Raw genomic sequence first — 27,032 nt, forward strand, 5'->3', positions numbered from 1 at the left:
AGAGAGAGAGAGAAAGAGAGAGAGAACTTCAGGAGCGGGGCACGGGGAGGAAGGTAAGGTGCTGGGGGCAGAGGCTAAGTTCATCAGAGAACAGACGGTACAGGTCCCCAGGTGGCCAGCCCCGTGGCAGGAAAGCCATTGTTCTGCAGTCGGACCGGCACTGGGTATTAGGAATGTCTGAAGCAGTGGCAGCCACAGAGAGGTCCCTGTGCATCTGTACTACAGGCTTCCTGGTTCCTCTGCCAGAGGGCAAGGTTTTTCACCTCTCAGAGTTGAAAGCTTATGAAGTCAGTACCAAGGGAACTTTGCAAGGTCTTTCTCCCATCTGGCAATTCCTCCAGGGTGCCTGCCTACACCTCCTCTTCCTGAAAAATCAAGGAAGTGACTAAACGTATCATGTGTCAACATTTTCAGCAGTTACCAGATGCCTTTCCCATTCTTGGGAGTATTTAAAGTGAAATACAAATGGGGCAGGTGAAATGTGCTTTGCAAATAGATGTGCTCAGGAAAAGGTGCATGGAAATTCATCATCGTTTTGTCTTTTTTTTTTATAACTTAATATCGTCTGGTAGCAAAGGCTTTGTAAAATAGAGCCTTGCCACGCTGATGGGTAAAACCACATTTTACTTTAATGATTTTTTTTAGTTTAAAAAGGAACACATAAAACTGTCATTTCTTAAGGGAAGGACTGGATCTTGTTACATGAAGTTTCTAGACAAAAAGCAATCTTCTGCTTCAGAACAAACTCTGCCAGATCAGCCGACTCCAGCACTGGCTCATCAGGCATGGGAAAAATAGTTTTGCCAAGGCAAACACTGGTCTTGTGAAATCAGACCTGAGGTGAATCTTTTCCTTTCTTTTTCTTTCTTTCTTTCTTTCTTTCTTTCTTTCTTTCTTTCTTTCTCTTTCCTTCTTTCTTTCTTTCTTTCTTTTCTTTCTTTCTTTCTTTCTTTCTTTCTTTTTTCTTTCTTTCTTTCTTCCTTTTCTTTCTCTTTTCTTTCTTTCTTTCTTTCTTTCTTTCTTTCTTTCTTTCTTTCTTTCTTTCTTTCCTATTGTGACAAACTTGAATAAGTCATTGTAGACCTCAATTTCCTTATTTGCAAATTGGAGGCAAAAAAAGCCAGTGTCAAGTGTGTGATCAAGGTTAAATACGATTAAAAGTCATAACAGATTTTCAAAACTGGTTAATCATAAAGTGTTATACAAAACAGGGTCTGTGTAGGGGATCAGAAATTGACATGGAACAATTGAGAGACACACAGGTCTACACAGAGAGATTTTAAAAAGAGAGAGAGAGAGAGAGAGAGAGAGAGAGAGACAGAATTAGGTAATACTGAAGGATCTGAATATAGAGGTGGAGGCATGAGAAGGACAGACACCAGGAGAAGAGACCAGAAAAGAGAAGTTCCAAGTCAGGCTCCAAAGCAAAGCCAGTGACCTCATCCTTAGTTCTTTGCTAAGATGAAGAGGAGAAAAAGGTGGGGCAGCCTTTTTTACAAGTGGGAGATACTATGGTCCAAAGTCATCAGGTGTTCTCTGCCAGGATCTTGTCTACCACCCAAGCATGACAGTTATATGCATATATTTTTGGAATGTTCTAGAATAGCGAAGCTGGAGCTGGCATTAATCCTAGTACTTTTTCACAGTGTGAAGTTTGGGAAAAAACAGCCGTCTGACATTTCCTCTTCTACCCAGTGCCTCTCCCATTTTTACTTGGCCAAGAGGCAAAAGTGTATATGCAAAAGGGCATCTAACATCCTTACCTGGAATGTTTATTTTCCCCTGCTGCTTCCATTCTACCATGCTCCAATTAACGTTAATCTCGCTGCAGCAGTTCAAAGATACAGGATTGTTATCACACGTCACCTTCATTTCTTCAGTTGCCAAAATTCGGATGGGTATAACATCCATTTTTTTTCTGGACTCATATTCAAAAATATCTAATGTCAGCTTGCAAATATATTCACCTGCATAGAATATACAAATGCATTTTTTATGGCCATGTATATGTATTTCCTTAGAAGAATGATAGCCTCATCTCGTGTGTCATGACAGTATTTCGCCAAACATCGTTTGCAAAAGCATCCAAGACTTGCTCTAAACAACCCTGAAGACACATTCAGGAAGTGCAGAAAGTCAATGCAGATCATTTCTGATGCCGCAAGTTAAATGAGTAGAGAGATGTTCTAAGGAAGGAGCAGAAATCTCAGTCTTTGCTGGTAAGAAAAAAAAATGTGTGGGGATGGAAGAGGTAGCAAGGAGAGTTAGAAGACTGTGGATGATCTGGGCATTCTATTTAACTCTGCGGCAAAATCAGAATCAATAAAGATGGAACAGGACCCGTGGGTCTGCAACCCAACTTTTCAGTCAGAGAAAAAGAGGTACCCGCCCCCACTGCCCCATTCACATCTGGGTTACAACGGGGTTATTAAATTCTAGAATGTCAGGTTTCAAACTTCTGCTTCTGTTGTTTTGGGGGAAGGAGAGATTACAACAGAATGCAAGAAAACTGGGCAGGGGGTGATGGAGGGCGATGGTCCTGACGAGGGTGGTAGTTTCACAGGTCTATACATATGTCAAAACTTGTTAAACTGTTAAACTGTACAAGTTTTGAGTATGTACAGCTTATTGTATGTCTCAACAAAGCTCTTTAAGAGTTTTTGAAAATTAAAAACAAAAGTCAGCTTTTCCTCTCACTTTCTAACTCATAAGCCCTTGGTAAATGTGGAAACCTGTTTTTGTCTCCAATGCTATCTATATTCGCTTACGCATATGCCATGGGATTCATTTTTAATTTTGAAAAGTTGAGCCTGGTGACTTCTTTTCAGAGAGGAAAACACCATATACACATTCCACGGCTTGTTTCTTTATGAGTTTTTTGTTCCTTTCCCTGCACCAGTTATTGGATGAAATCCCACCTGCGTCCCCCTGAGTGATGTTGTAAATAGTGAGGCGCGATATTGAGGTCATGTTGTTGAGCACGAAGGTGTAAACCGAGAATCTGCTTTTGTTCTGGATGTCGGAGTGCCTTTCGACATGGTGCCAGGACACGTTAGAGGACAAAACTTCAGTTTCACACATCAGAGTTACCGTGTCCCCTTCAAAAATGATTTCTGGCACGATGGTGAACTTAGTTTCATCTGGAAACCCAAAGAAAAGGTAGTAAGATGTCAAAGCAAATGAATGTAATTCACGCTACCCACCAGATGCCCCCACCACATGGGTCCATGGTGCTGTCTGGAATGAGGCAACACATCCTCCTCATTCCTTGCCCGGATTGCTGGTGTCTGAGGCCCAGAGACTTACCAGTTACCAGATACCGGGGACATGGCTTCCAGTTCGGAATCTTTGCACAATGGTAGTAATGGAAATGGTAGTAAGAACCCTCAATGGTAGTAACAGGAATTTCAAAGCTCTTTTCAATATTTCAAAGAGTCTGGTGGAAAATTGCTCGTTTGCTGCTAAAAAAGCCACCCCAGCTAATTTAAACATCAAGCTTCTTTGCTACTGACTCAATAATATCAACAGCTTCCTGCTGATAACAAATACCCCACACCACTGAATGCTCTGTCCTATGTCTTCGATGAATTATAAACAGGGAAAAAATAATTTCTTGCAATAGTCTGTTAAGATTTTTTTTTTTTAAAGACTCAATACCCACAGGCCCGTAAGAAGGAGAGCTTGTTAGACATACAGGTCCAGATTTGAATTTTGGTTCTGTGCCACACATAGCTGTGTGGCCCTAGGGAATTTACTAAGCCTCTCTGAGCCGCAGCTCCCTTGTCTGGGAAACAGTAGCAGCAAGAGCTATCATGGGAGGTGATCTGGGGGAATGGTACCTATTACTGTTTTCATAGTAAAATTCTGGAGAACGATGGCATGAAGTCATTTTACGGGTAGAAATAAAACACAACATTTACTATTTTTTGTGCGTGTTTTTTATGGCTGTCCTTTGCTCACACAACATGCAGTTTATGCCCTGTAAGCCGTGTTTCTTATTCTATGTCCTTCATGAATTCTACGTGTTGAGGGAATCAGAGGGGCTGGATGAAGAAGCTGTATGAGGCCTCTTTTACACGGGCGTCAGGCTCAGGCCAGACCCTTTCCATATTGTAAACATGGGACCAAAACACCGTAAAATTAATTTGGGGAGCTATGATGTTCCAGTCAAAATATCAAGGTATCTAAATATTTCTTATCTCTTTTGTTAGGCTCCTGAATTAAATAAGATTTTAAAATATCACATTTAACTGTTAAGAAGCCAGGCCTTCTGTGAATATTTAATGTAGTGAACGGACTCTGAAGTCATACAAACTTATGTTACTTACTATGTGTTCTTGAGCACATTCTTTACCCTCTCTCAGCTTCCATTTCCTCACCTATAAAATGGAGATAATAGTACCTATCTCACAGGATATATGAAGACAAAATATTTGTAACCCTCTGGGCTTAACACAGGAAAGACACAATAACAATGTCTCTCTTCATTATCATTGTCGCCAATAATAATGATTAGTAAGACTGCCAGTAGAATGTGGTTATGTGGAATTGACCGTAAATCTATCGGCAGTGATTAAAGGAACATTATGGTTAAGTGACCCTGCTAATTAACCAAACATTGATTATATTGCGGATTAATATACCACCAAATAAATGGAAATGTTCTGAACATTGCCCCGTGCCCTTTGCAGTTCATAAAGGTTTAAAATAAGTTCCTGATACTAACTCATTCGTTCGGCTCTTTTTCTTTCTGGTTCTGTTCCTCTCCTCTGCCTCCAAATATAACTATAAGTTAAAAACAAACACCCAGTCACTTGACCTTCTGGATATTTATATTCTAGGTAAATACCACCAACACTATGGAAAGCAGGATGATGTCTGAGCTCTCCCGTGGAATTGCACATGACATAGGTTCGTGTTTCTTGGTCTGAGTCCGTGCACATCCCAGGATAATTCTGGATGTAAACCCTCTGTAGAAGCAGGGTCAAGTGCCGTTCGCAATGGCTTCATTGCTCTTTGGAAGAATAAGGCACAAACTCCATAGTGCCTTTGTGAACTGCATTGTCAACACCATGTTTCTGGACCGGCAGTCAGCCACTAACCAGTAAAACTCGTTTAAGTGGCTGGCTAACCTCAACACAACTGAAATTTGGAGGAGAGAGTAATCATAACCAAAGCTTACCTCTGCGAGAGGCCGATATTGTCCTCGGCCCTCAGAACCATAAATACAGGGACTTGCTCAAGGCAAAACCTGTGTGGGTTGGGGGGGTGGTGTTGGGGGTCAGGCAGGGGTGGCATGGCTGGCTGCCTTCCATGGGAGTCTGAATTTTAGGCCACTCACTCCTCTTCCTTCAGTTTTCCAGTTTTCACCTGTGTTGTTGCTGCCTTATTTATTCCAATTGTTATTTTTCTTTTCTCCTTGCTTCGGTTGTAGCACTTTCTTACCACTGTGCATATCTCTTTTAACATTTTGTTTTTGAAAATGACCTGGCATCTAAAACTACCGGAGAATGTAAAGACGAGCAGTGTAAATCTGTCGTGGGGAAGGCCTAACCCCTGTGCCCTGTCTCCCAGAGGCGCCTGCAACTGACCTTTCAGAGTCCTCCCCAAATGGACGCAGCGTGGTTCTGAAGAGGCATAGACTTTATTCTGGAACCACGTACTAGAATTATCTAGAACATCTGCCTCCAAATTCTTGCCTGCCGAATCTCTGCCCAGCTGGCTCTCTCCTTTCTATTTCCCAAGTGACAATAGGTCCACCCACCTGGTAACACACCAGAACACAACTCTGTACCCATTTGTAAAATGGGGGAAAGCATTTAAAAATCCCAGGATTTTCACTACTGCTCTATGGGATCCAAAGCAGAGGTTCTCAAACTTTCTCACACATTAGAATCACTTGAAGGGCTTGTGGAAACACAGATCGCCCTGGTTGGTTGCGGTGGCCCTAGGAATTTGTATTTCTAACAAGTTCCAGGGGATGCTGACGCTGCTGGTTTGGGGGGGGGGGGTATACTTCAAGAACTACTTCTCTAAAATAACAGTATCAATTGTTTAATATCAATGCATTTCATGAATGTCCCAACCCCACTCCAATGTTAGTTTTTGGATGTTTTGGGACTTTTTTTTTTTTTTTTTTTTTTTGAGAGCAAGAGAGAGAGTGGGGGAGGAGCAGAGAGAGAGAGAGGGAGAGAGAGAATCCCAAGCAGGCTCCATGCTTTCAGGGCTCTGTCCTGATCACATGCACCACGAGATCATGACCTGAGCCTAAATCAAGAGTTGGCTGCTTAACTGACTGAGCCATGCAGGCGCCTGGATGATGTGGGACTTCCGATTATGTGTTTATTTTTTTATTTTTATTTTTTTTTTAACATTTATTTATTTTTGAGAGACAGAGCATGAGTAGGGGAGGGGCAGAGAGAGAGAGGGAGAGACAGCATCTCAAGCAGGCTCTGGGCTCCGAGCTGTCAGCGCAGAGCCCAACTCGGGGCTCAAACTCACAGACCGTGAGATCATGACCTGAGCCGAAGTGGGACGCCCAACCGACTGAGCCACCCAGGCGCCCCCAGACTTCTGACTAAAAACGAAACGAAATGAAACAAAGCCCTCCATCGACCCAGATGGCTCTGGGACCCTCTTGCAAAATCTCTCCCCCCTGCAACCCCTTTCCCAACTGCAGTGACATTAGCCTGGTTGGCAGGATCTGTAACGGTGCCTCAGATGGGAAGCCTCTGTGCCAGGAACCAGACAGCCTCTCCCCATGGAGGACACTGTAATGTAATTTCCTGGTTTTAAGCATAATGATAAATACCATTGCTATAGCTAAATAGAATCCATGTATAGGAAAAACGTGGAGATGTCCTACTTACTGCTAGTAACTACTTGAAAGGAATTGTAGTCCATTTTGTAGGTCTGATTAAGGTTCCGCATTACTTGATCATTTGCTTTACGCATCAATTCAGGTGATGGTGTTGTAGTCTTGACCTCGTATGTCACAACCACACTTCCGGGCCTGGATGGAGACCACTCGGTTCAGTAAGGCAGTAACTGACCTGGAAGAGTCTAGATCCTTATGGTTTATTTACATGGGAAAACAAAATGGCAAGCACAGCCTGGGTACTTTTTATCTTCAAAGGTTCACTCAAATCAACCCGGTTTCAGGCTCTAGCTGAAAGCCTGCGACAAAGGCTTGCACACTCAAATGTCTGCAGGCAGGTAACGTAAGTGAGCAAAACGGCTGGACGGGAATGAGTGAAGTGAACCACACAAGTTGGTCATAGGGTCACAGCCACAGTGCAGAGACTGTTGTCACACAGCCATGCTGGCCCGAGGTTACCAGATATGCTGAATGTCAACTGAAGCAGAATCCCGAATGTTTCTGTGAACATTCTTCGTTGTTAAAATTGGCATCTAACTTTTTGAAACACTGTGCATACCTCCTTAGGGCTGCCGTGGAGCCCAACTCCAGGCGGAGCCATTTACACAGCAGCGTGCAACTCTGTGCCCGTGGCTGGCTGGACAACTTTTCTTGAATAAAGCATCATGCATGACATTCTTTCACTTTTATATTTTGGAACTCCCTAGTCTGTGGACTTATCCCTTATCTGTTTGCAGAACTCCTGCAGGCACAGAATAAACAGAAGTCTTGGGCTCATTTTCCATTTAAGTGGGTATACCTGTGAGGAGTGAGTTTCTGTTCTCAGTATTGCCTCCCTCTTTGCGCCCTACCAATTGAGCATTGTCTCCACTTCTACCAAACTGCTCTAGATGATGCCCCTCTAATGGGTTGTTTCTTCTTCACTAACGTAGTGGTCTCTGCCGTTGGGCAGGAATGACCCGATTACAGCTTCTTACCTGAACCCTGTCACAGTCACCAATTTGAAGCCCGGTAAAATACTGTAACCTTTCCAGAACTGGAAAACAAAGAAAGACAAGTGTCATGTATCAAGGTCCAGTGAGAGATAAGTCAAAAGGTTGAAAGCAGAGAAAAAGCACATTATTTTTTCTTATCATCCCAGGTAAAACTTTCTCCTGTATATTTTGTTAAGGCTAACGCTGACAGAACTTTGAAGAAGTAATTCCTCTTGACCTATGTCAGCCTGGGTTCTCCAAGAAGCAAACAGACACCAGATTTAATGTGCCAAAAATCTCGCTCAGGGAAATGCCTGGCAGAGAAAATGGGGAGGTTTCTCTGAATACCCACCCCAGGGAATTCATTTTGATTCAAGTCACATTTACCAGTAGATGCAACATGCAAAGCACTGTGGGTGCAGAGCACCGTGCCAGGAAGCTGGGTTGGTAGGATCCAAAGATGAATATGGAACTCTCTCTTCCCTCAAAAGCATATAATTGAGGGTGCAGCGTGTGCGGAAGGTTCTCACGCTGTGTAGTGCTATCACATGCCAGATAGGCACATCAGATGTCCAAGAGCCCTTCGGCGCTGCAACATGGCACCCACAGAAAATGAAACCTCATTCATGTGGCTTCCAAGGGTAAGCAGAGGCTGCTCCTGGCCTGAGGCAGGGGCTTGGCTGCCCAGAGAGTTAAGGGAAGTCATTATCTCAGCCCCCCTGTAATAATTTGTACCACACCAACTGGGACGCTCTATCGCAAATGAGTTCACTCAAGCAAAGCCTTTAGGTTCAGATGAATTAATCCAGTGTAAATCACTTAGAGTAGTGTCTGGCACTCAGTTAATACTCCGGGAATATTCTCTATTTTTATATGAGTAAATTGAAATCTGTCTTGAGAATGCCTCATGACCTTTAATGTGGAATGATTTGAAACCACGGTGCCAGCCTTGGGCTGATCTACCCAAAAGACGTTAGGGCTTCATCCGTGAAGTGTGGGAAGACAAATAGAAATGCGCCACCAGGTGCTTCTAGACCTGAATTGGATTCAGTGGGTTGATGACACCAAGTCTTCTCTGAATCAATTCTACCCTGGGAGGAAGTTCCACCTATAGGTCGAGATGACGTAAAATCATCCCCTGCACACTGTTGGATTTGAACACTCCGTAATTCATCATCCCAGATATCTAGGAATATTTTTGATGCCCATATTTATAAACTCTGACAGAATTTATCCTTGGTGAATGCAACAGATTCAGTCCAGCCCAAAGAACTTGTTGGCTAAGAGGTTCTTGGGGTCAAAACCTACCGCTGTTTCCAAGTCAGTCTTGTAGGACCTATAGAGAGCAGAGGAAGAGTTCTTGAGGTCTTGTTGAAAGCCCACATTGAGTCGGACTGACATTCTTAGGGTAACATCTGCTGAAATAATCACAGGGCAGTATTTCAAAATCTCATGTTAGCATTTGAATACACACAGGACCGAGAAACATTTGCTTGAGTTGATATCGGTCACTCAACAAACAAACAAACAAACAAACCAACAAACAAACACTTAATCAACAGTTACTTACCTCCCTGGAGCTGGCAAAAAGGTCCCTTGGGAGGTAGTCCTTTAAGGCAACTGCAACGATGCCCTGCAGGGAAGCCATCATGCTCTTGACAAGTGAGATTGTGGAGACACCTTTCTTGAGGCCACCTATAGCCTGTCTCACACGAGCACCAGATTTCATTTCCGGTAGGTCTGCAGACTATCAACAACCAGAACAGTGAGGAGAGAGAAGGTGCTCGCCACCTTTACATGTATAGACTGTAAGTATTTATACTCTGTAGAAAATTCTAACTTGACTCCACATTGCCCTTTGGGAAGTTCAACAGTACTACGTGAGATTCGTGTGATTCCCGTACACATCACCACGCTATTAGGTATGGCCGTCTGAAGGATGACTGCTCTGACTGTTACAGCGGATGCCTACAATAATAATGTGATAGACAGATTTCTGGACACAAAGTGTATGGTAGCCAGCTTCCAAGGCAGCCCCTGACCACCCCTATTTCTGACTATTAACACCGTTTTGTCACTCACTCTCATGTTGCCCTAGACTTAGTCTGTGTGACCAACAGAACATGGCAGAAGTGATGATATATCACTCGTGAGATTAGGATATAAGACGCTGTGGCTTCCTTCGGTGATGTCTGTCTCTCACCACTTGCTCCGGGGGGGAAGCCAGCTGCCATTGCATGAGGACATGTCATGGAGAGGCCAACATGGTGAGAAGCAAGTCTCCAGTCAACAGCTAGTGAGGAGCTGAGTCCTGCCAACAACCATGTGAGTGGGCTTCAGAGGGGATTTTCTAGCTGCAGTGGAGCCTTCGGAGGACTGCTACTCTGCCCGAAGCTTGACTGCGCCCTCATAAGAGACCCTGAGCCGGGGCCACCCAGCTAAGCTCCTTCTGAATTCTTAGCCCTCAGAAGCTGTATGGTACGATAAATGTTTGTTGTTTTAGGATGCTAAGTTTTGGGGTAATTTGTTAAACAGCAAATACAGAGTACAAATAAAATTGTGCCTGTTACATTTCTAGTCACACGTAAACAAACCAAATACTTTCTAATCCCACTGGGGACATTGGAAAATGCTCTGAAAACAGAGGGCTTTGAATTTATTTCTAAAACTCGATCGAAGTCATGTCATGGGGAGCTGTCTATTCTAAGAGTGACTACCCAAAGGAAAGTCATCAGATCACTGTTCCTGAAATAGGAGAGGCACCCAAGCTCTAGTAAATCTGTGGACACTGATGTAGTCCTTTGCTACAGCATGGGTGGGAAGGGCATCCAGAGGGAGCTAGGAAGCAGCCATTTCGGGTTCAGCTAGCATATATTAAGAATAAAAAATTGTGGGGCGCCTGGGTGGCTCAGTCGGTTGAGCGTCCGACTTCGGCTCAGGTCACGATCTCACGGTCCGTGAGTTCGAGCCCCACGTCGGGCTCTGGGCTGACGGCTCAGAGCCTGGAGCCTGCTTCGGATTCTGTGTCTCCCTCTCTCTGACCCTTCCCCGTTCATGCTCTGTCTCTCTCTGTCTCAAAAATAAATAAACTTAAAAAAAAAATTAAAAAAAAAAAAAAAAAGAATAAAAAATTGGATTGGGGTGCTTGGTGGCTCACTTGGTGACCTGGGTGGCTCCACCGAGTGTGGAGCCTGCTTAAAACTCTCTCTCTCCCTCTCTGCCTCTCTCCCCCATTCACATGCTCTCTCTCTCTCTCTCTCTCTCAAAATCAAAGGAATAAACATTGGAATACATAGACTGATGCTGATGAACTATTTGAAATATAATTCAAAAAATTCTTAAAAGATAAGAATTTTATTCTTGCCTCCATTTTAGAATCATGAAACCCCAAATCTGTTAGTGTTTGCAAGGCAATAACTTTGTTTGGGACAAGGGGGACTCCCATATCATAGCATCCCAGGTGATGGTGCCTGAGAAATAGGACAGCTCGCATAATCTCAAAAGGGAGGCAGTGACCATAAAATCCCGTCGCACGGCCAAATCCAGGTGTGTACCTGGTTCCCATTTCCTGACCTATGCTGCCAAAATGAAGGGAACTTGCTCTTTATTAATACCTGAACCAGTCCTTGCCGTACCCACTGACTACCCAGATGGATGGGACCAAGTAGCCTGTTGTGAAGGACCTGGAAATATCTTGGGACCATTTTGTGACAACCAATACACAAACCACCAAGCAAACATTTGGCTCCCATTTGAGATAAGGAACTGGCTATGGAGTCTGCCAAGAGGGGCTGCATTCTGGAAGGCCGTGAAGTCATAAAATCACACATCAGGCCTTTTTGAGTCACGTCACTTGCCTACGAATTGCAATTTGCTGTGACAGTAAGGAGCTCGGACAGCTCCTCTCCTGATATTCCCAACCCTCCATTCTATAGCAACGGGTCTTTGACTCACCTGTGGTCACCTCAATGCTTAAAATGGTGGTGGTGGCTTGGTCAGTGCTGTTCCCTTGAATTGGGAAACTGAGGCTGTTCAAGTAAGTTTTGATAGGCTCCAGGAAGGAGGCGTTTTCAAAACTGATCTCAACATCAACAGTGTACTCTTCAGCTGCAACTCTGCTTGAGGCAACTGAAAGGAAAGCACAGGAACCTGTGAGAATTCACCACGGTGGGGGGCAGGGGGGGAGGGCGGGGAGGGTGGTGGGCAGAGAGGGAGCATGGCGGACAGTTCCACATTTACAGGCAATAACAGGACTATGTGGATGCTGGCACATCAGCCTTGCCCCGCTTCATGGTGCTCCCTGTCTATGACTTTACCATTTAAAGAAGGAAGGCAACTGATCTTTCTGGTCTAAGTGCAGTGGCCTCTGGCCATTTGAGAGATTCACAGGCTAAGCTCAGGACCTGTCTAGAACAGAAGCAGGGAGATCTAGCAGGGGGCCTTGGCAACATCCAGACAATAAAGCCACGGTCCTGACTCAGAGAAATGAGTCAGGGTGTTTCCAACACCATTCAACTGACACGCGTATATTTTGAGATCTGAACTACGCATGGCTTGAAGTCCTCCAGGAAGAGTCATCCTGTTAATTTCCTTTGCCCTTAGCCTACACACATAGCATGGGCTCTTAGTTCTCGCTGTGTACCTCTGGTGTCCTGAACATGATGGGTACTCAACAAAAGTAAAATTTGCCCAGGAGAACGTAAAATCAGAGATATCTCCAGCTCTTCATCGCCCTTCCAAATGGTCTCCAGGCTGTTTCTGTGTCTGGCATCCTAGATGTATTTGGTCCAACACATACCCACCCACCAGCAAGCCAGACAATATATAAACTGGAATGTCCTTTCATAATTTCCTGTATTACAGCATGTCTGGTTCACCAGTTGTAAGCTTCTCAAGGGCAGGAACTATTTCTTTCACTTCGCATGGCTTGACTCCATCTGGCATGGAGCTCACCCCATAATAAACATGTGCCCAATTAGCTCTTATTAAAATTGTGACCCTCTAAGAGAGCCACACATTCACCTCCCCATCACTGCCCGAATCTTTGGTTCATTCTTGGCTGAAATACATAAGAGGAGCAGAAGCCAAGGACGAGTTTCATAGCTAATGATGAACCTTCAAAGATTAGGAGAAATTTTTACACAGATGCGTCGAGAAGACAAATTGTGGCTTATTTGATCTTGTCAGTCAAAGAAGGAAAAGGTTAGAGAATACTTGCAAAAGTATTACTTGAAAATTTAAGTCAAATGTGATGTATATTTTGCATGATGTATATTTTGCCAAAAAAATCAATTCTATGTTTTCTAAAAGGGCAAAAAATTTTCCCATAATATTGCCAGATTTGTTTAAAACTTTCCAAGGAATATTGATGTGAAGGACTAAAAATGAGTTAAGTTCATTGTGGGAAACTCCAGTAAATAAGTTTTTATTACAGAAAGCTGTAATATTTGTAAACTGATAGTTATAAACTATGCCTTAGAAGGTTGATTTTAGAATCACTCACTAAATTCTACTCCTAAAACCAATGCTACCCTACATGTAACTAATTTGAATTTACACAAAATCTTGGAAGAAAATAGGCAAACAAACAAACAAACAAATAAGAAGAAGTTGGGTTTTACTCATCAACCTTGTTGAGAAGTATTTCATTTTGGCATCCGTCCTGCAACTTGCTGTAATTAACTCAAACTGTGAAAAAAGTCTTTGTCTATCTCTCAAAATTAAGACTGCATCTTAAGGTATATTTCCTCCTTATAAAAATGTATTTACAAGCAGAGCAAAAAGGCTTTTAAAACCCGACGCAGAGTCACAGGCTGTCATGATACCACAGCGATGCCTAAAATTTCCTGTTTTCTTTCTGATTCTCTGATGGTTCTGTGATGAAAACAGGCTTCCCGGAAGAATTGCTAACCTTAATCTGTGTGAGCCTAACTCTAGACACGGTGGGTTGTCCACAGGGAACATTTGAGAGGAGGGCGGCTGCATAATATTTATAAAGTCTGCCTTGGAGCATATTCTTTTTCCTGAAAAGTAATGCAATGTTTATACCCTCCAGCGCATTCCTAGCTCCAGGATTCTCTTTGTCCGTAGGCAGTCTATCTCCTCCCTTGAATGTAAACAGGATATCCTAGATGGTAGGGTTTTTTAGCAGAGTGAAGTCAATAACAATCCCACATCCCCTGCTTCCTCATCTGCATTGTTGCACCCCAGGGTCTGACCCCCACCATAGCCTCAATGCCTGCCGGCTCACCATTCCTCCCGCTCATCCCTGAGCCCACCTCTCTGTGCCCTTTCCAGACACAGTTGCAGAACAAGCGAATGCCTGGAAAGCACATGGTGATTCATCAATGGCATCATTCCCCACTGAAACCAAGGTGGTCCTTCCAGTGAGATCTTACAGGGAACTGAGCCACAAGCTTAAAATATGAAGAGGAAAGTTCCTATGGTTTTAGCAAATTCTCTTCCATGGGATTCGTGCAACTGTAATTAAAGCACTAGCCTCTAAGTTCCTCTCCCCTCATCTGCTTTTTATGTTCTTCAACAACTTCTAAAGGAGTTTCAGAACTCCTGAGTGCCACTTCTCCCTAGAGGCTGATAAAGATGGGGGGCCTCTACTAGAGAAGGAAATGCCATCAGCATGGAAATAGTTCTTTAAAACAAGCTCAACAATCCAATAGTAACTCAAAGGGCGAGGGGCTTGCCCTTGGAAGTCATCTATGCCAGTGGTCTGCACTTGACTGATGATTATGTACATCTAGGGAATTCAACACACATGAATACTTTGGAGTCTCAACCCAGGTGAGTCAAAGCAAAATCTTCATGGATTAGGTCCAGAAATGTGTGTGTGTGTGTGTGTGTGTGTGTGTTTCAATTCCCACTGGTGATTCTGGATCAGGCAGGTTTAGGATTTAATGTTCTAATCCAAGTGAGGAAACCAAGAAGGTAATCCGGGAAAGCCAATATTAGCGCCTAAACTTGTTTTTTTTACATGTGTGTGTGTTTTATTGTTTGTCTTGTTTTGTTTTTGCTTTTGCTTTGTTTGTTGTTGTTGTTTTCAGACACCCCCTGCTTCTGGTCCTATGGAGACAGTCAGGTGGCCTCCAAGTGCATTTGTGCACGTCTTTCTTCAGTCATACCAGATGGATCAAAAGTGATCATAACAAAAGTAACAATAATAATAGCAGCTGCCATTTATTCATTGGCCAGTAGGGTCTGAGGTCATGAGGAGAGTATGCATATACCCATTTTGCAGATGATAAAACTGAGGCTTGATGGGTTAAAGCCACATAAATAGCAAATTTAAAGCTGGGATTTGAAACCATATTTTCTTAACTCCAAAGTTCATTTTATTTTTTTTTTCCCTTAAATGTTTTATTTAATTTTGAGAGAGAGAGAGAGAGAGAGAGAGAGAGAGAGCCTGAGTGGGGGAGGGGCAGGGAGAGAGAGAGAGAGACAGAGACAGAGGATCTGAAGCGGGCTAAGCACTGACAGCAGAGAGCCTGTTGTGGTGCTGAAACTCACAAACTGTGAGATCATGACCTGAGCTGAAGTCAGACGCTCAACCCACTGAGTCATCCAGGCGCCCCAAAGTCTATTTTTTCTTTTTAAAAAAATTTTTTATGTTTATTTATTTTTGAGAGGGAGAGAGACAGAGTGCAAGGAGGGGAGGGTCAGAGAGAGAGGGAGACACAGAATCTTCAGCAGGCTCCAGTCTCCAAGCTGTCAGCACAGAGCCCGATGCACGGTCGAACTCATGGACCACGAGCTGAAGTCTGATAGTTAACTGACTGAGCCACCCAGGCACCCCAAGTCCATTTTCTTTTAACCACTCCTTGTCACAACTCTAATGGAAGAAGATAATGAAAGTGACCACTTTGTGAACCCTAATGTACTCTAAAAGACAAGGCATTATTATGAAATGTGTCTTTAGAACTAGTGTGCAATTCTCAAAGTCAATTTCAAAATAAAAGCATATCCAAGAGCAAAATTATTAATAATAAATGGAAGAATTATCTAAAACATCGTTCTATTTGTTTCAGCATCATAAATGTCTTAGAAATCCACACTGAGGAAAAACACACTGTGACCCCTCATTGACGCTCATGGATTTTGATCTTAAGTCTAGCTAGATTTATTCATTTGTGCCCTAGTTTCTTGACTTATCGATTCATAAGTAACTTTACTGTTGGCTGAGTGCCTACTTCCCAGGCACGACGCTAGGTGCTGGGGACCTGGCGTAAATAAGAGAGGCAAAGCTCTACCTACTTCCATGGGTCTCCTGCACCCGTGCGGGAGGTAAAAGTAGGCTGAAACTTCAATGTCAGGCAGTTCTGGAGGGCATGGAGATGCTAAAGCAGGGTCAAAAAACAGTGGCAGGCAGAGTGCGGGCAGAGTGGTATTTTAACCATCTAGAATGGTTAGAAAAGACCTTTCTAAAGCCATAAACGTTGAGCAAAGATGCAAGTGAGAGGAGGAGATTGCCATGTGCATATTCGGGGCCTCTTACTCCAGGAAGAGAAAATCAGGACCAAAGCCTCGAGAGTGATTTCCATGGCCTGCCTGAGGAACAGAAGATGCCCTCGGGATCTGGGTCATTCCTGTCCCTGTATGGCCCTGGGGGAGTGTCTGATTTGATGTGCAGGTGTCATTGTGACCCACAGGTGGGTGGGACCAGAGGCACACTGTACTCACAGCCCTGAGACAGACCCACAGTTTGGGATGGAAATGCCAACTCCTGCTTGCCTCGCCTCTCCCAAATCTGAGGACTTTGGAGCTGGGGGGAGTGATGTTCCTTGATCTGCCCCAGGCTGCAAGGGGGCTCAGGAGGAACAGGGGATGGTTTTCCCACCTCTGTGTCATTGTGTGTCCTTTTAAAGGCCCTTAAGTTCTTCTCTGCTGCCTCTGGACCATCTGATTCCAGAGTTTAATGTGTTTGCTTTTTCTTGGGCTCCTGTGGCCTCCTGCCGTTTGCCTGAACTTTTCTGACTCAACCGATGCCCCAAGTGGAAGGTAGCACATTCCAGGTGTCATCAGTGTCACAGATGGAGGTCTATCGGGCAGGCCCAGAGGTATGACCCCACCAGGATTTCCCTTCTCCTTTCCCATAAATCGCTGCCCGACACGCAGCACTTATCTTAAAGAGACATTTCTGGAACGTTGGCCACAAAGTGCGACAAGTAGTTCTGGGTCTTAATCCCAGCTGTTTAAGCAAACAATATTATTTTTGCCTGGCAACTCTAATGGGAATTGTGGCTTCTCAGAAGGTGGAGACTGAGTATGCCTAAATCAATCTCCCAAGAGAAAGGAGGTTGGTGTAATCTTTCTCTTGACCAAAAAGGGACGATGCTTCGTGATCACTGAAGGCTTGGCTCCCTTGTTTCTCACCCTGGAGCAGGTAAATATTAACAGCCGCCTGTCTTTCTGCTTGTTTCTTACTATGTTCTAGTAGGTAGCAATTTGGCTACACATCTGTCTCTGATTGCACCATTGTCAACAGATAGACCAAGGATCCTGTTCTCCATTTGGATTTTAGAAAGGTTTGTTCACGCAGGGGAAAACCACCAGAGCCCCAGGCTATGGCTCACCGGCAGGTGTGGATGGGAGAGAGGGTGAGCATCTCGGCATGTCATAGAACGCTGGGCTGTAAAGTCTGGAGAAATGAATCGTTTCTACTAGTTTGTCACATACCCAGGTCAGACCCGTAGAAAGCTCTTTTCCCGCTAAGTTGAAGACGGTGCTCTGTACTCCTTACCCTGTGAAGCTGCTCTAATAACCGTGGAATGGAATCTAATGGGCAGGAGCCAGAAACACATGTTGAAAATTATTAACTCTGCACTATGAGCATGGACTGTGGAGCCAGTGAGAGGGGCAGTGGAATACCTTCCAAAAAATTTTTTTTTAATGTTTTATTTATTTCTGAGACAGAGAGAGACAGAGCGTGAGCAGGGGAGGGGCAGAGAGAGAGGGAGACACAGAATCCAAAGCAGGCTCCGGGCTCCGAGCTGTCAGCGCAGAGCCCGACGTGGGGCTCGAACTCACGAACCGCGAGATCGTGACCTGAGCCAAAGTCGGACACTTAACCGACTGACCCACTCAGGCGCCCCCGGAATACCTTCTTACCTGGACAGGCCATTTAGCCTCTGTGAGCCACACTTTGCCATGTGTAAAAAAAGGAGTGATATCTTCTCTGCAGAATTGCTGCTAAGGAGTTGGTATGAGGGCCCCTAGCAAATTGTCTGGCCTATAGTAGCCCTTTTGAAACAGCAGGTAGAAAGAATAATATTAATGATAGTAAGTGTGATGATGATATTACAGGCAGATGCCCCCTGGTAGGTCAAGAAAAGCTAATGCTACTCCAATGGTCTCCCCTTTGAGACTGTTACACAAACAAACGACACTAATCAGAAATTAAAAGGGGGGTGCCTGGGTGGCTCAGTCAGTTAAGCGTCTGACTCTTGATTTTGGTTCAGGTTACGATGAGATCGAGCCGTGCATCGGGCTCCATGCTGAGTGTAGTGTGGAGCCTGTTGAAGATTCTCTCTCCCTCTCTCTTTGCTCTTCTCCCCCGCTCATGCTCTTTCTCTCTCTCTCTCTCAAAAAAATTATTTTAATTAAAAAAAAAAAAAGAAATTGGGGCACCTGGATGGCTCAGTCGGTTGAGCGTCTGACTTCGGCTCAGGTCATGATCTCACAGTTCGTGGGTTCGAGCCCCGTGTCGGGCTCTGTGCTGACAGCTCGGAGCCTAGAGCCTGCTTCAGATTCTGTGTCTCCTTCTCTCTGCCCCCCGCCCCCCCCCCCTGCTCACGCTTTGTCTCACTCCGTTTCTCAAAAATAAATGAATGTAAAAATAAAAAGAAAAGAAATGAAAAGGAAAAAGCATTCCCAACACATGGAACATCAACCCTAAAACCAACCCCAGACCTTGGGCCGAGAGCGCCTCATTCTTGCCATCTCACTCTGCCACCACCTCCGCTTGCTCAGTGCACTAAATGCCGTGTGTTATCCTAAGAAAGACAAAAACATAACCCCTGCTCCCCGAAATACGTTCCTCAACCTAGACAATGCACAGCATTTCCTGGACCCAGATGAAGGGCGAGCACACACTGGGGCTGCCAGGTCTGCAGAAAGATTGACATTCCCACACCAGCAGTCAACAGCCCAATTTCCTCACTAGGTAGGTACGTAAATGTGAGCCCTTCCTGCACGGGGCTAGGACACCCTGGGTCTCCCTTTCTCGAAAAGGTGTCCATTCTCAGTCATTCCTTCGGAAACCAAAGAAGAACCCACGAGGACTTTTCAGCCCAGGACCCAAGAATATTCCCCAATCGGGCTCAGAAACCTGGCAGAGAGCACTTCCACACCGACACGGAGAACACATGCGTGTTACTTCTAACCAATAAAGACACGTCCACTCGCACTCCCCTGAGAAGATTGCCCTTAAGAGTAACTTTGGAGCTTCCTGGCAAACCTCCGAGACAAGATTCCCATTCCAGCTGTGGTTCTCCCTGTGACCTCCACATCCCTCAGACACCCAGGTCTGTGTGCTCCTACCGTATCACGTGGATCACCGCTACCCTTCACCCTATGTCAAGTCTGTCTCCAAGTCTTCTTGACCCGCTCCTTGTAAGGTCTTTCACAAATGTTCCCCTTTCTCCTTCCCCGTTTCACTCGAGGAACCAGGACCAGTGATGATCCACGCTGCTGAGCCTCCTCGCTGGTCTCCCGAGCACTGACTTCTTCCTCTAATTCGTTCAGCCATAACCATCTGGCTAATTTTCACTTCAGGTGGCTTCCATCGGTCCCTTCTGTGTGCCAGCCTCTCAGCCGATCTAGAATCCACTTCCTGGTTTCGTCGGGACGTAACTCTGGATGCTCTGTCCTATTCTGATTTTCCCCCTGCCCCCCAGTAGCATGTCTGCTCTAACTGGCAGATCCACCCTTCTTCTGATCCTCTGGCCTCTAAGTGTTTGTGCAGACTCCTCTTCCCCAACAGGGTTCTGAATTCGTTTTCCTAAAACACTACTTGTGTGCCATGTCTTCCCTTCTCCTGCCTTCAGTGGCTATACGGGAACTTCTTTGCACCAGGGATTTCAGGCTCTTTCAAATGCAATATTATTTCTATAAATAAATCTTTGTTTTTAATGAAAAAAACACACGAATAAATCCCTAGATAACCCCAGTAACATTTAAATAAAATGTACATAATATTATTTAATCGTCTCAACAACTCTGAAATGTAATAACTCATATATATACTTGCATGCAATCGTATGTCTGTGTTTGTATGATGTATGTAATATACATACACATACACATATATGTACGTGTGTGTGCATATCAGGGCCCAGTGAAGATCTATAACTGACCAGAGTAACTTAGGAAGAAGCCCAGAGTGCTCTGAGCATAAAAGTGAGTGCTGATCCTACTTTTAAAGATGATTCTATCTATCCCAAACCCTAAAGCTTTGATCCAGTGCCTCAAAAGGAAATGCCTGTCGACAATTCTCTTTTCTTGGAAACTTTGTTTGCCTCCTGTTGGTTTCTTTCATTGTTTTCCTCGAGGATGGTGCTCTCCATTGCAATTTATATTTCAGCTCTCTGAGGTCTAGCCTCTGAGTCTTTCCATAGCCACTCCTTACTTTGGTGATTTTGTAGAAGCCCCAAGGTCAAACCGTCTTCTGCAGATGATGGGTTGAGTCATTATCACCTTCCAAAACGACTCTAAAAGCCTAAGCGCACAGAGGATCATGTATAATAAACGGAAAATATATTTTTATGGTAATTTATTATCATCATGATTGTTTTCAGTGAAAGCACATCTGGAAAATTTTGGAATGTCAAATCCTTAGATGCAGACGTGGCTTCCTTCCAAAAGGCTAACGTCTCACGATGTCACCACGGGTCACAGACAGCCAGGCCCGGGAGCGCAGGAAGACGCTACTTTTACAGCTGTATGGTCACCAACTGTCCCCGAGGAGGCTGGCAGCCTGGGCCTTCCAGGAGCCTGGGAGAAACCTGGAGCTGGAACTCACCCGCAAGTACTTTGGTTCTTAAAAAGAAAATCATTCAAAGTACCGAATGGGGACATCTCCAGCTCCGCTCCTGTCACAGGGTGCCAGGGGGCTCAGGGGATGGGAGTGCCTGCACTGATGCTTTGTTTAAACGCACAGAAAGTGCCACCTGTGTGCTTCGGACCGCTTCAGGGAAGGAGGGGAGTGGGAGAGTGAGGGTCTATAAGGATATAAAACAAAGCCGAAACAGAAAAGGAAGGAAAGAAACGCAAAGGAAGAAAAAATGAAGGTATGACCTTCCAGCGAACATTTTGAGTCCTTAATAAAATATGATCGAATTGTCATTTCAAGCACCGGGCAGAGGTCGATCTGGTTGGTGCTCTGAGAAGCTGCAACAGACACCTTTATCCTGGCCCCCGCGAAAGCCCGCCCTCTTTGGCGGCTTTATGACTCCTGCAGATGACAAGGCCAAACAGACCAAACCACGGCATGTCTGGGTGTGATTCAGTCATAATCCTGAGGGTTAAGAAGTTCTACCTTCTCCAGAATTGGTACAGACCCTGGGCCAGCAGCTCTGGCGGTAGGAACCCACCCTCGACTCACACAGGGACAGCTGCGACAGGGACATACGCTCTCTATTTGTTCACTCATTTACTGAGAAACTGGGCTCAGTGCCAGGCTACAGAGATGAGGAGGGTTCAAGGGAACTCATGTCTACTGGGGATGACAAACGGGAAGTAAAATTATTACAAAGCATTGGGACGCATCTTGTGCTATGGGAATGTGACAAGAGCAGTGGGAACCCAGGAAAACGGCCCCTCCCTGTCTGGGGAATCAATGGAAAGCTTTACGTGGCAGGAGCCCATGTGAATGGAGTCTCTCCGACAAACAAAGGAGGGTGGTGGGTGGGCAGCGACCATGTGAAAGGAAACAGAAGGAGAATAAGTGGGAAAATCACGTGGGGTCTGCTAAGAATCCAGCAGGTTATTGGATTTGAGAAAATCCTTGGAGAGATCCAAGGCATTTGGGAGCCCATGAAAGATTTTATATGGGGAATCAGATTGGTGTTTTTGAAAGGCTAGGAAGTGGGAGTTGAGGAGAGAGCCACTGGGGACAGACTCTTCAGGATCTCAGGAGCAGAGAGGGGGGAGGTGAGGGGCTTGTAACGTGCTGCTAAAATCCATTTAATGTCATTAGGTAGAGGAGGGAATGGAGTTCCCTTGTAATTGCTTCTAGAAATTGAACCCTGATACACTCGGAGACTGCATTATAGGGATCACAGGGTTTGAAAAGTCACAGCAAATGTCATTTGATCGGGCTTACTAGAAGAGACTGCCAAGCGAAGGCTTTACGTACCTGCTCGTTTTTGCCTTAGCGGCTCCTTCCCCGCTAGTTCATGTTCCTGGAGAATCTGAAAGAACATTTTAGGAGACTGTCAGTGGGGGTTAGAGATGTCTTATCTCCTTGGCTTCCTGCTCATGTGCTCTGAAACGTAGGAGCTGAGCGTAGGGCTGCGGATTCCGGGTGAGGACCTTGTACCCCGTGCATGGCGGGAATTCTATGAATGTGAGTTGGCATTCACTTTTCATAGACCGGTCTCTAGGCCCAGGAGCGGAACCAATCACCACATCTGAGTTTCTCCGAGTCCCCGTAGTTTGAGTCGGGTCAAGAAATACAAATTATGGTGTTTTTAACTTGTGCTCTCTGCCTAAGACTTGAGCCCTGAGTCATTCCGGTGACGAGTCTTAGACAAGTCTGAGACATGACCTCTCCTCAGCACTCAGCCTGTCCCCACCCCAATCTTTCTGCTGCGTTAGGGCTGTTTACATTATGCATGCTTAGAAATCATCTTCTCCTCCTTTGTTCCTTTTTCTCCTGGATGGTTCTATTGTTGCTTTCTGTGGCAGGGGCTGTGAGAGCTAGCTCTGGAGTCAGACTGCCCGGGCACAAGGTTGTGCTGCTTACTAGTTATGTGACCTGGGGGAACTTACTTACCCTCTCTGAGCCTCAGTCTTCTTTTCTGTAAAATGGAATAATAATATTTCCGACCTCATAGAACTGGTATAAGAATTAAGTCAACTGCATGTGACACATAGTAAGCCCTTAATAAAGTTGAATTATACCATAGACTATAATTGTTAAGAGCAAGGACCCTACGGGCATTGAGTTCAAATCCTAGCTCTGCTGTTAAGTGGCTGTGTGAACTTGGGCAAGTTATTTAGCCTCTCTGTGCCTCCATACTCATCTATAATATAGGAATAAAAATAGTCTGCCTCGTGAGGTTGTCATAAGGATCAAATGATTAGCAAATGTAAGGCACCGAGAATAGTTTGGTGATGTCGTAAGAGCTATTCTGGGACAAAGCGTCACGCTCTTCTAGAAGCACCATTGCCACGGACCCTTTCATCCACACATTGACACTTGCTTCGTCTCTATAAAGCTCTTCTCCTGTCATCATGCAGCTTTCTTTAAGAGTTGACTTTGATTGGCTTTGTTGGGATCACTGCCAATTCTGCGGCTGGTAACCACACCTTGACCTGACCTGGGTTTCCTAGTTCATCCCTGCTAGGCTGTGCCTCCCAATCCAGACTCCCTTCAAGGCTCAACAGGAGAGCCATATGGCCCCTGCCCTCTGTGGTGTGTCCTTTCCCATGAGCTCAACACATCCATGAACGTCACCCCAGGCAAAGCTCATTCTACCATCTGTGGTTCTCGTTATTTTCTAGTTATAGTTCTCATTATTTTCTGGTTATCTCCCGTCATAACAATTATAAAAATATGAATGCCTAAAATATATCCAACACTCCTGTGTCGGGCACTGTTGAGTACTTGACGTGTGCTTAGGTATTTAACCCCCACGACAATCTGAGGCACAGGTACTATGATTATTCACATTTCCCTGATGAGAAAGCACAGGCGCAGAGAGGTCAAATGACTTGCCTAAGGTCACACAGCCTTTAAAGGGCAGAACCAGGACTCCAACCGGGCTAGCCTGGCTCCAGAGTCTGCACGTGTCCACACGGGCATTGAATGATTTTATCAGGAGATACCCCGGGAAACGGTGGGTCTGTCTCCGTGACCTTGGCTCTCTTACCTAGCACCCTTTCTTTCTCTGTCACCTCCTCCTATCCCTTTCTTCTTTTCGATGACAGTGTTAACAGCCATGAGGATCTGTACAGGAGTGGTGTGCCTGACAGTTCATAAATGTTCTTGAAGAAACAAGTAGAGGAACGATGCATGACGATTGGAATGTCAGAAGCCCAAATGCTCTTTTGTTTGCAGTGGGCTTATCTTAGCTGTACCTAAATGCGCAGCAACCAAGAGGGAGCAAAGTCAGTGCCTAGGGCTGGTTCCTGTCCAGCTTCTCCCGGAGACTGCTTTGGCTCTGTGCCCAGGCAGAAGGGAAGGGGCTTCTGCTCTATTCCTGCCTGCATCCTCTCTGGGGGGCTAGGGACAGGGAGTGGGGAGCCACCAGGAAGGCTTCTCCGTCCACTCTTCATGGGCTGTGGTTGGGGGACTCGGCCCAGGAGAAGGTGATCCCTGGCGATCACCTTTGGGAAGCTCTCCAAGGTCTCGATTTCATTTGCTCCATTTTCTGGAGGGGCTAAAGACTTGAGGTTAAAACAATTCAGGCGCAGTCAATTCCCTCGTAGATAGCATTTCAATCTGTGACCGTAAGGATCACTTCCCTTGGCTTCCCCCAGTCCAGGTTAGCAGGTCTGGGGTGCGGTGACAAAAAATGTCTTTTTAATGGGCACATCTCTGGACATGAGGCCATCTTTTGAGAAACACTACTTTTTAACTATTTCCTGCATTCTTATGGTGAGTATCGGGAACTGTCAGGGGACATCTCTGCAAAGCACCGCCTCTGTAGCTCTGTCACCTACTGCCTCTGTCATCCTTCCAGCGAGGATGCACCGCCTCTTGTGAGAATAACCCATTTTGCGTTTAAAGTCCCGCAATCGTTGGGGCAAATGAGGCAAAAATACTGAAAGCAATAAAGTCTTTGAGGAGTCCCCTGCGGGGGTGGTGGTGAATACCCTTGGCTCTCCCAGATTTGAGAAGGTACAAAGAGATGGGTCGCAAGGTCAAGAAAGGGTTGCAAGAGATGGGTTGCAAGGTCAGGGGGGCCTGGATTTCAATAAGGCAAACGTTAGAATCGCACCAAGCACCGAATCCCACCACCTCCCCCTCTTCCTGGTTGGAAAAGTCACTCGCTCATTCTGAGGCTCAGTTTCTCACGTCGTGGAAAACAGTGTTCTCAGGCACACCAGCTGCTTGTACGGTTTCTGGCAGTGGAATGTGTCTGTGTGTCAGGCTGGCTTGGGACTCACCAGAGGCCATACTTGCCCTCCTGAGTCCTCGTGTCACCCCCGTTCAGGGACCGCTGTGACTCCGGCACTTGCCTTTTCTCTTAAACATGGGGTACTGTGGAGAACTCTTAGGGGAGCATAGATCTTCTCAGATGAGTCTTTACTTCGGAGAAGAAAACAGAACCTCCCGGGGACTTCCTTCTGCTTGTCCATATAGAGGTACCCAGATGAGTCTCTGAAGACAATGGCCATCCCCATCCAAAGGGGATTTCCTGATGGCCAAGTCTCAGCCAGAAGACACAAGGTCACCAAATCCAGGAAATGCCCCACCTCTTGGACAAGATGACTTTAAAATAACTATATATGGGTTTGGGTGGGGGAAGGGGTGGCCTGGAGTGATCATGGGCGATTAGTCAGGAATGAGAGGTGGCATTTTATGTGAAAAAAAAAAAAAAAAATCCCAGGGAACAGGATGACAATAAGGTGGTGACTAAAGTCTCCAGGGTCGTCAGATCTCTCCTCCTCGCCAAGGCCCTGTCCCTCACTCCTCTTTTTCTTGAGCTGGACTCCCCAGCCTGACATCTTTGCCTCCAGTTAGATAATTATCACCCCACAAAGGCATCCTAGCACAGGTTTACGTGTGCTAGCAAAGTAAAATTAAACAACTCTGCACCAAATCTTAAGTGTTGGCCCTGTGCTGGTATGAGAGCGTCTGACCCTCACAACAAAGCGATGGAGGAGATGCCATTTCTTCTCATGCTATGTAGAGGAAACAGGTTCAGGGAGATGGAGAAAAGACGAAATTTCCCGGGCTGACCAGAGCTGGGTTTCACACTCAGCGACGATGCGGGGGCTGTGTGTCTACAGTCTTGTGGCTCAAAGCACAGCCACCGGAGCAGGCACGACGTCAACTTGTCAGAAATGCAACATCCGGACCCCACCCCAGACTTCCTGAGTTGAGATCTGCACTTTGACCAGGTGCGCCGGTGGGTTCATACACACGTTGAAGTTTGAGGGGCTCCGTTGCCACACTTTGAAAGCCCACCACCCCACCTTTGCACACGCAGGCTCGCTGCGGCATTACTCAGAATAGGCTAGACATAAAAGCAGCCCAAGTGTCCATGAATGGGCAGACGGATAAACAAAATGTGGGATATACGTCCAACGGATCATTATTCAGACTTAAGCAAGGAAGGAAATTCTGACGCATGTCACAACGTAGGTAAATTTTGAGGACATTATGCTAAGTGAAATAAGTTAGTCACGAAAAGGCAAATACTGGATGACTCCACTTACGTGAGGTACCTAAAGTAGTGGAAATCATAAAAAGAAAGTAATAATAGTGATTGTCAGGAGCTGGACGAAAGGGGAGAATGGGAAGTTCTTGTCTAACGGGGTTAGATCTTCAGTTTTGCAAGGTGAAAAAGTTCTGCACACTTGTTGCATGGCAATGTGGATCTATTTAACGCCACTGAACTTAAAAATGGGTAAGGTAGGGCGCCTGGGTGGCTCAGTCGGTTGAGCGTCTGACTTGGCGCGGGTCATAATCTCGCAGTTCGTGAGTTCGAGCCCCACGTCGGGCTCTGTGCTGAGAGCTCAGGGCCTGGAGCCTGCTTGGGATTCTGTGTCTCCCTCTCTTTCTGCCCCTCCCCCTCTTGTGCTCTGTCTTTCTCTCAAAAATAAACATCACGGGCGCCTGGGTGGCTCAGTTGGTTGGGCGTCCGACTTCGGCTCAGGTCATGATCTCACGGTCCGTGGGTTCGAGCCCCGCGTGGGGCTCTGTGCTGACAGCTCAGAGCCTGGAGCCTGCTTCGGATTCTGTGTCTCCCTCTCTCTCTGCCCCTCCCCCGCTCAAGCTC

At 45.6% G+C, this 27,032-nt stretch overlaps 1 protein-coding gene across 5 annotated transcripts in view; it reads right to left on the reverse strand.

The window, feature by feature from the left end:
* The window catches only part of ADGRF5 (adhesion G protein-coupled receptor F5), a 98,117-nt gene that overhangs the window by 23,629 nt on the left and 47,456 nt on the right, over nt 1-27,032 (reverse strand). For 3 of the 5 annotated variants that reach the window (XM_042938989.1, XM_042938986.1, XM_042938987.1), the window contains exons 3-10: nt 22,217-22,271; nt 11,806-11,979; nt 9,422-9,598; nt 9,160-9,269; nt 7,855-7,913; nt 6,870-7,012; nt 2,919-3,140; nt 1,764-1,967 (exon numbers count right to left, since the gene is read on the reverse strand). In XM_042938989.1, the coding sequence (XP_042794923.1) occupies nt 1,764-1,967; nt 2,919-3,140; nt 6,870-7,012; nt 7,855-7,913; nt 9,160-9,269; nt 9,422-9,598; nt 11,806-11,979; nt 22,217-22,271 (1,144 nt within the window). The remainder of the gene's footprint in view (nt 1-1,763; nt 1,968-2,918; nt 3,141-6,869; nt 7,013-7,854; nt 7,914-9,159; nt 9,270-9,421; nt 9,599-11,805; nt 11,980-22,216; nt 22,272-27,032) is intronic. The other 2 variants (XM_042938990.1, XM_042938988.1) reach the window with 1 other exon arrangement.

This window comes from Panthera leo, chromosome B2 (assembly GCF_018350215.1).
Source record: "Panthera leo isolate Ple1 chromosome B2, P.leo_Ple1_pat1.1, whole genome shotgun sequence".
Lineage (NCBI taxonomy): Eukaryota > Metazoa > Chordata > Mammalia > Carnivora > Felidae > Panthera > Panthera leo.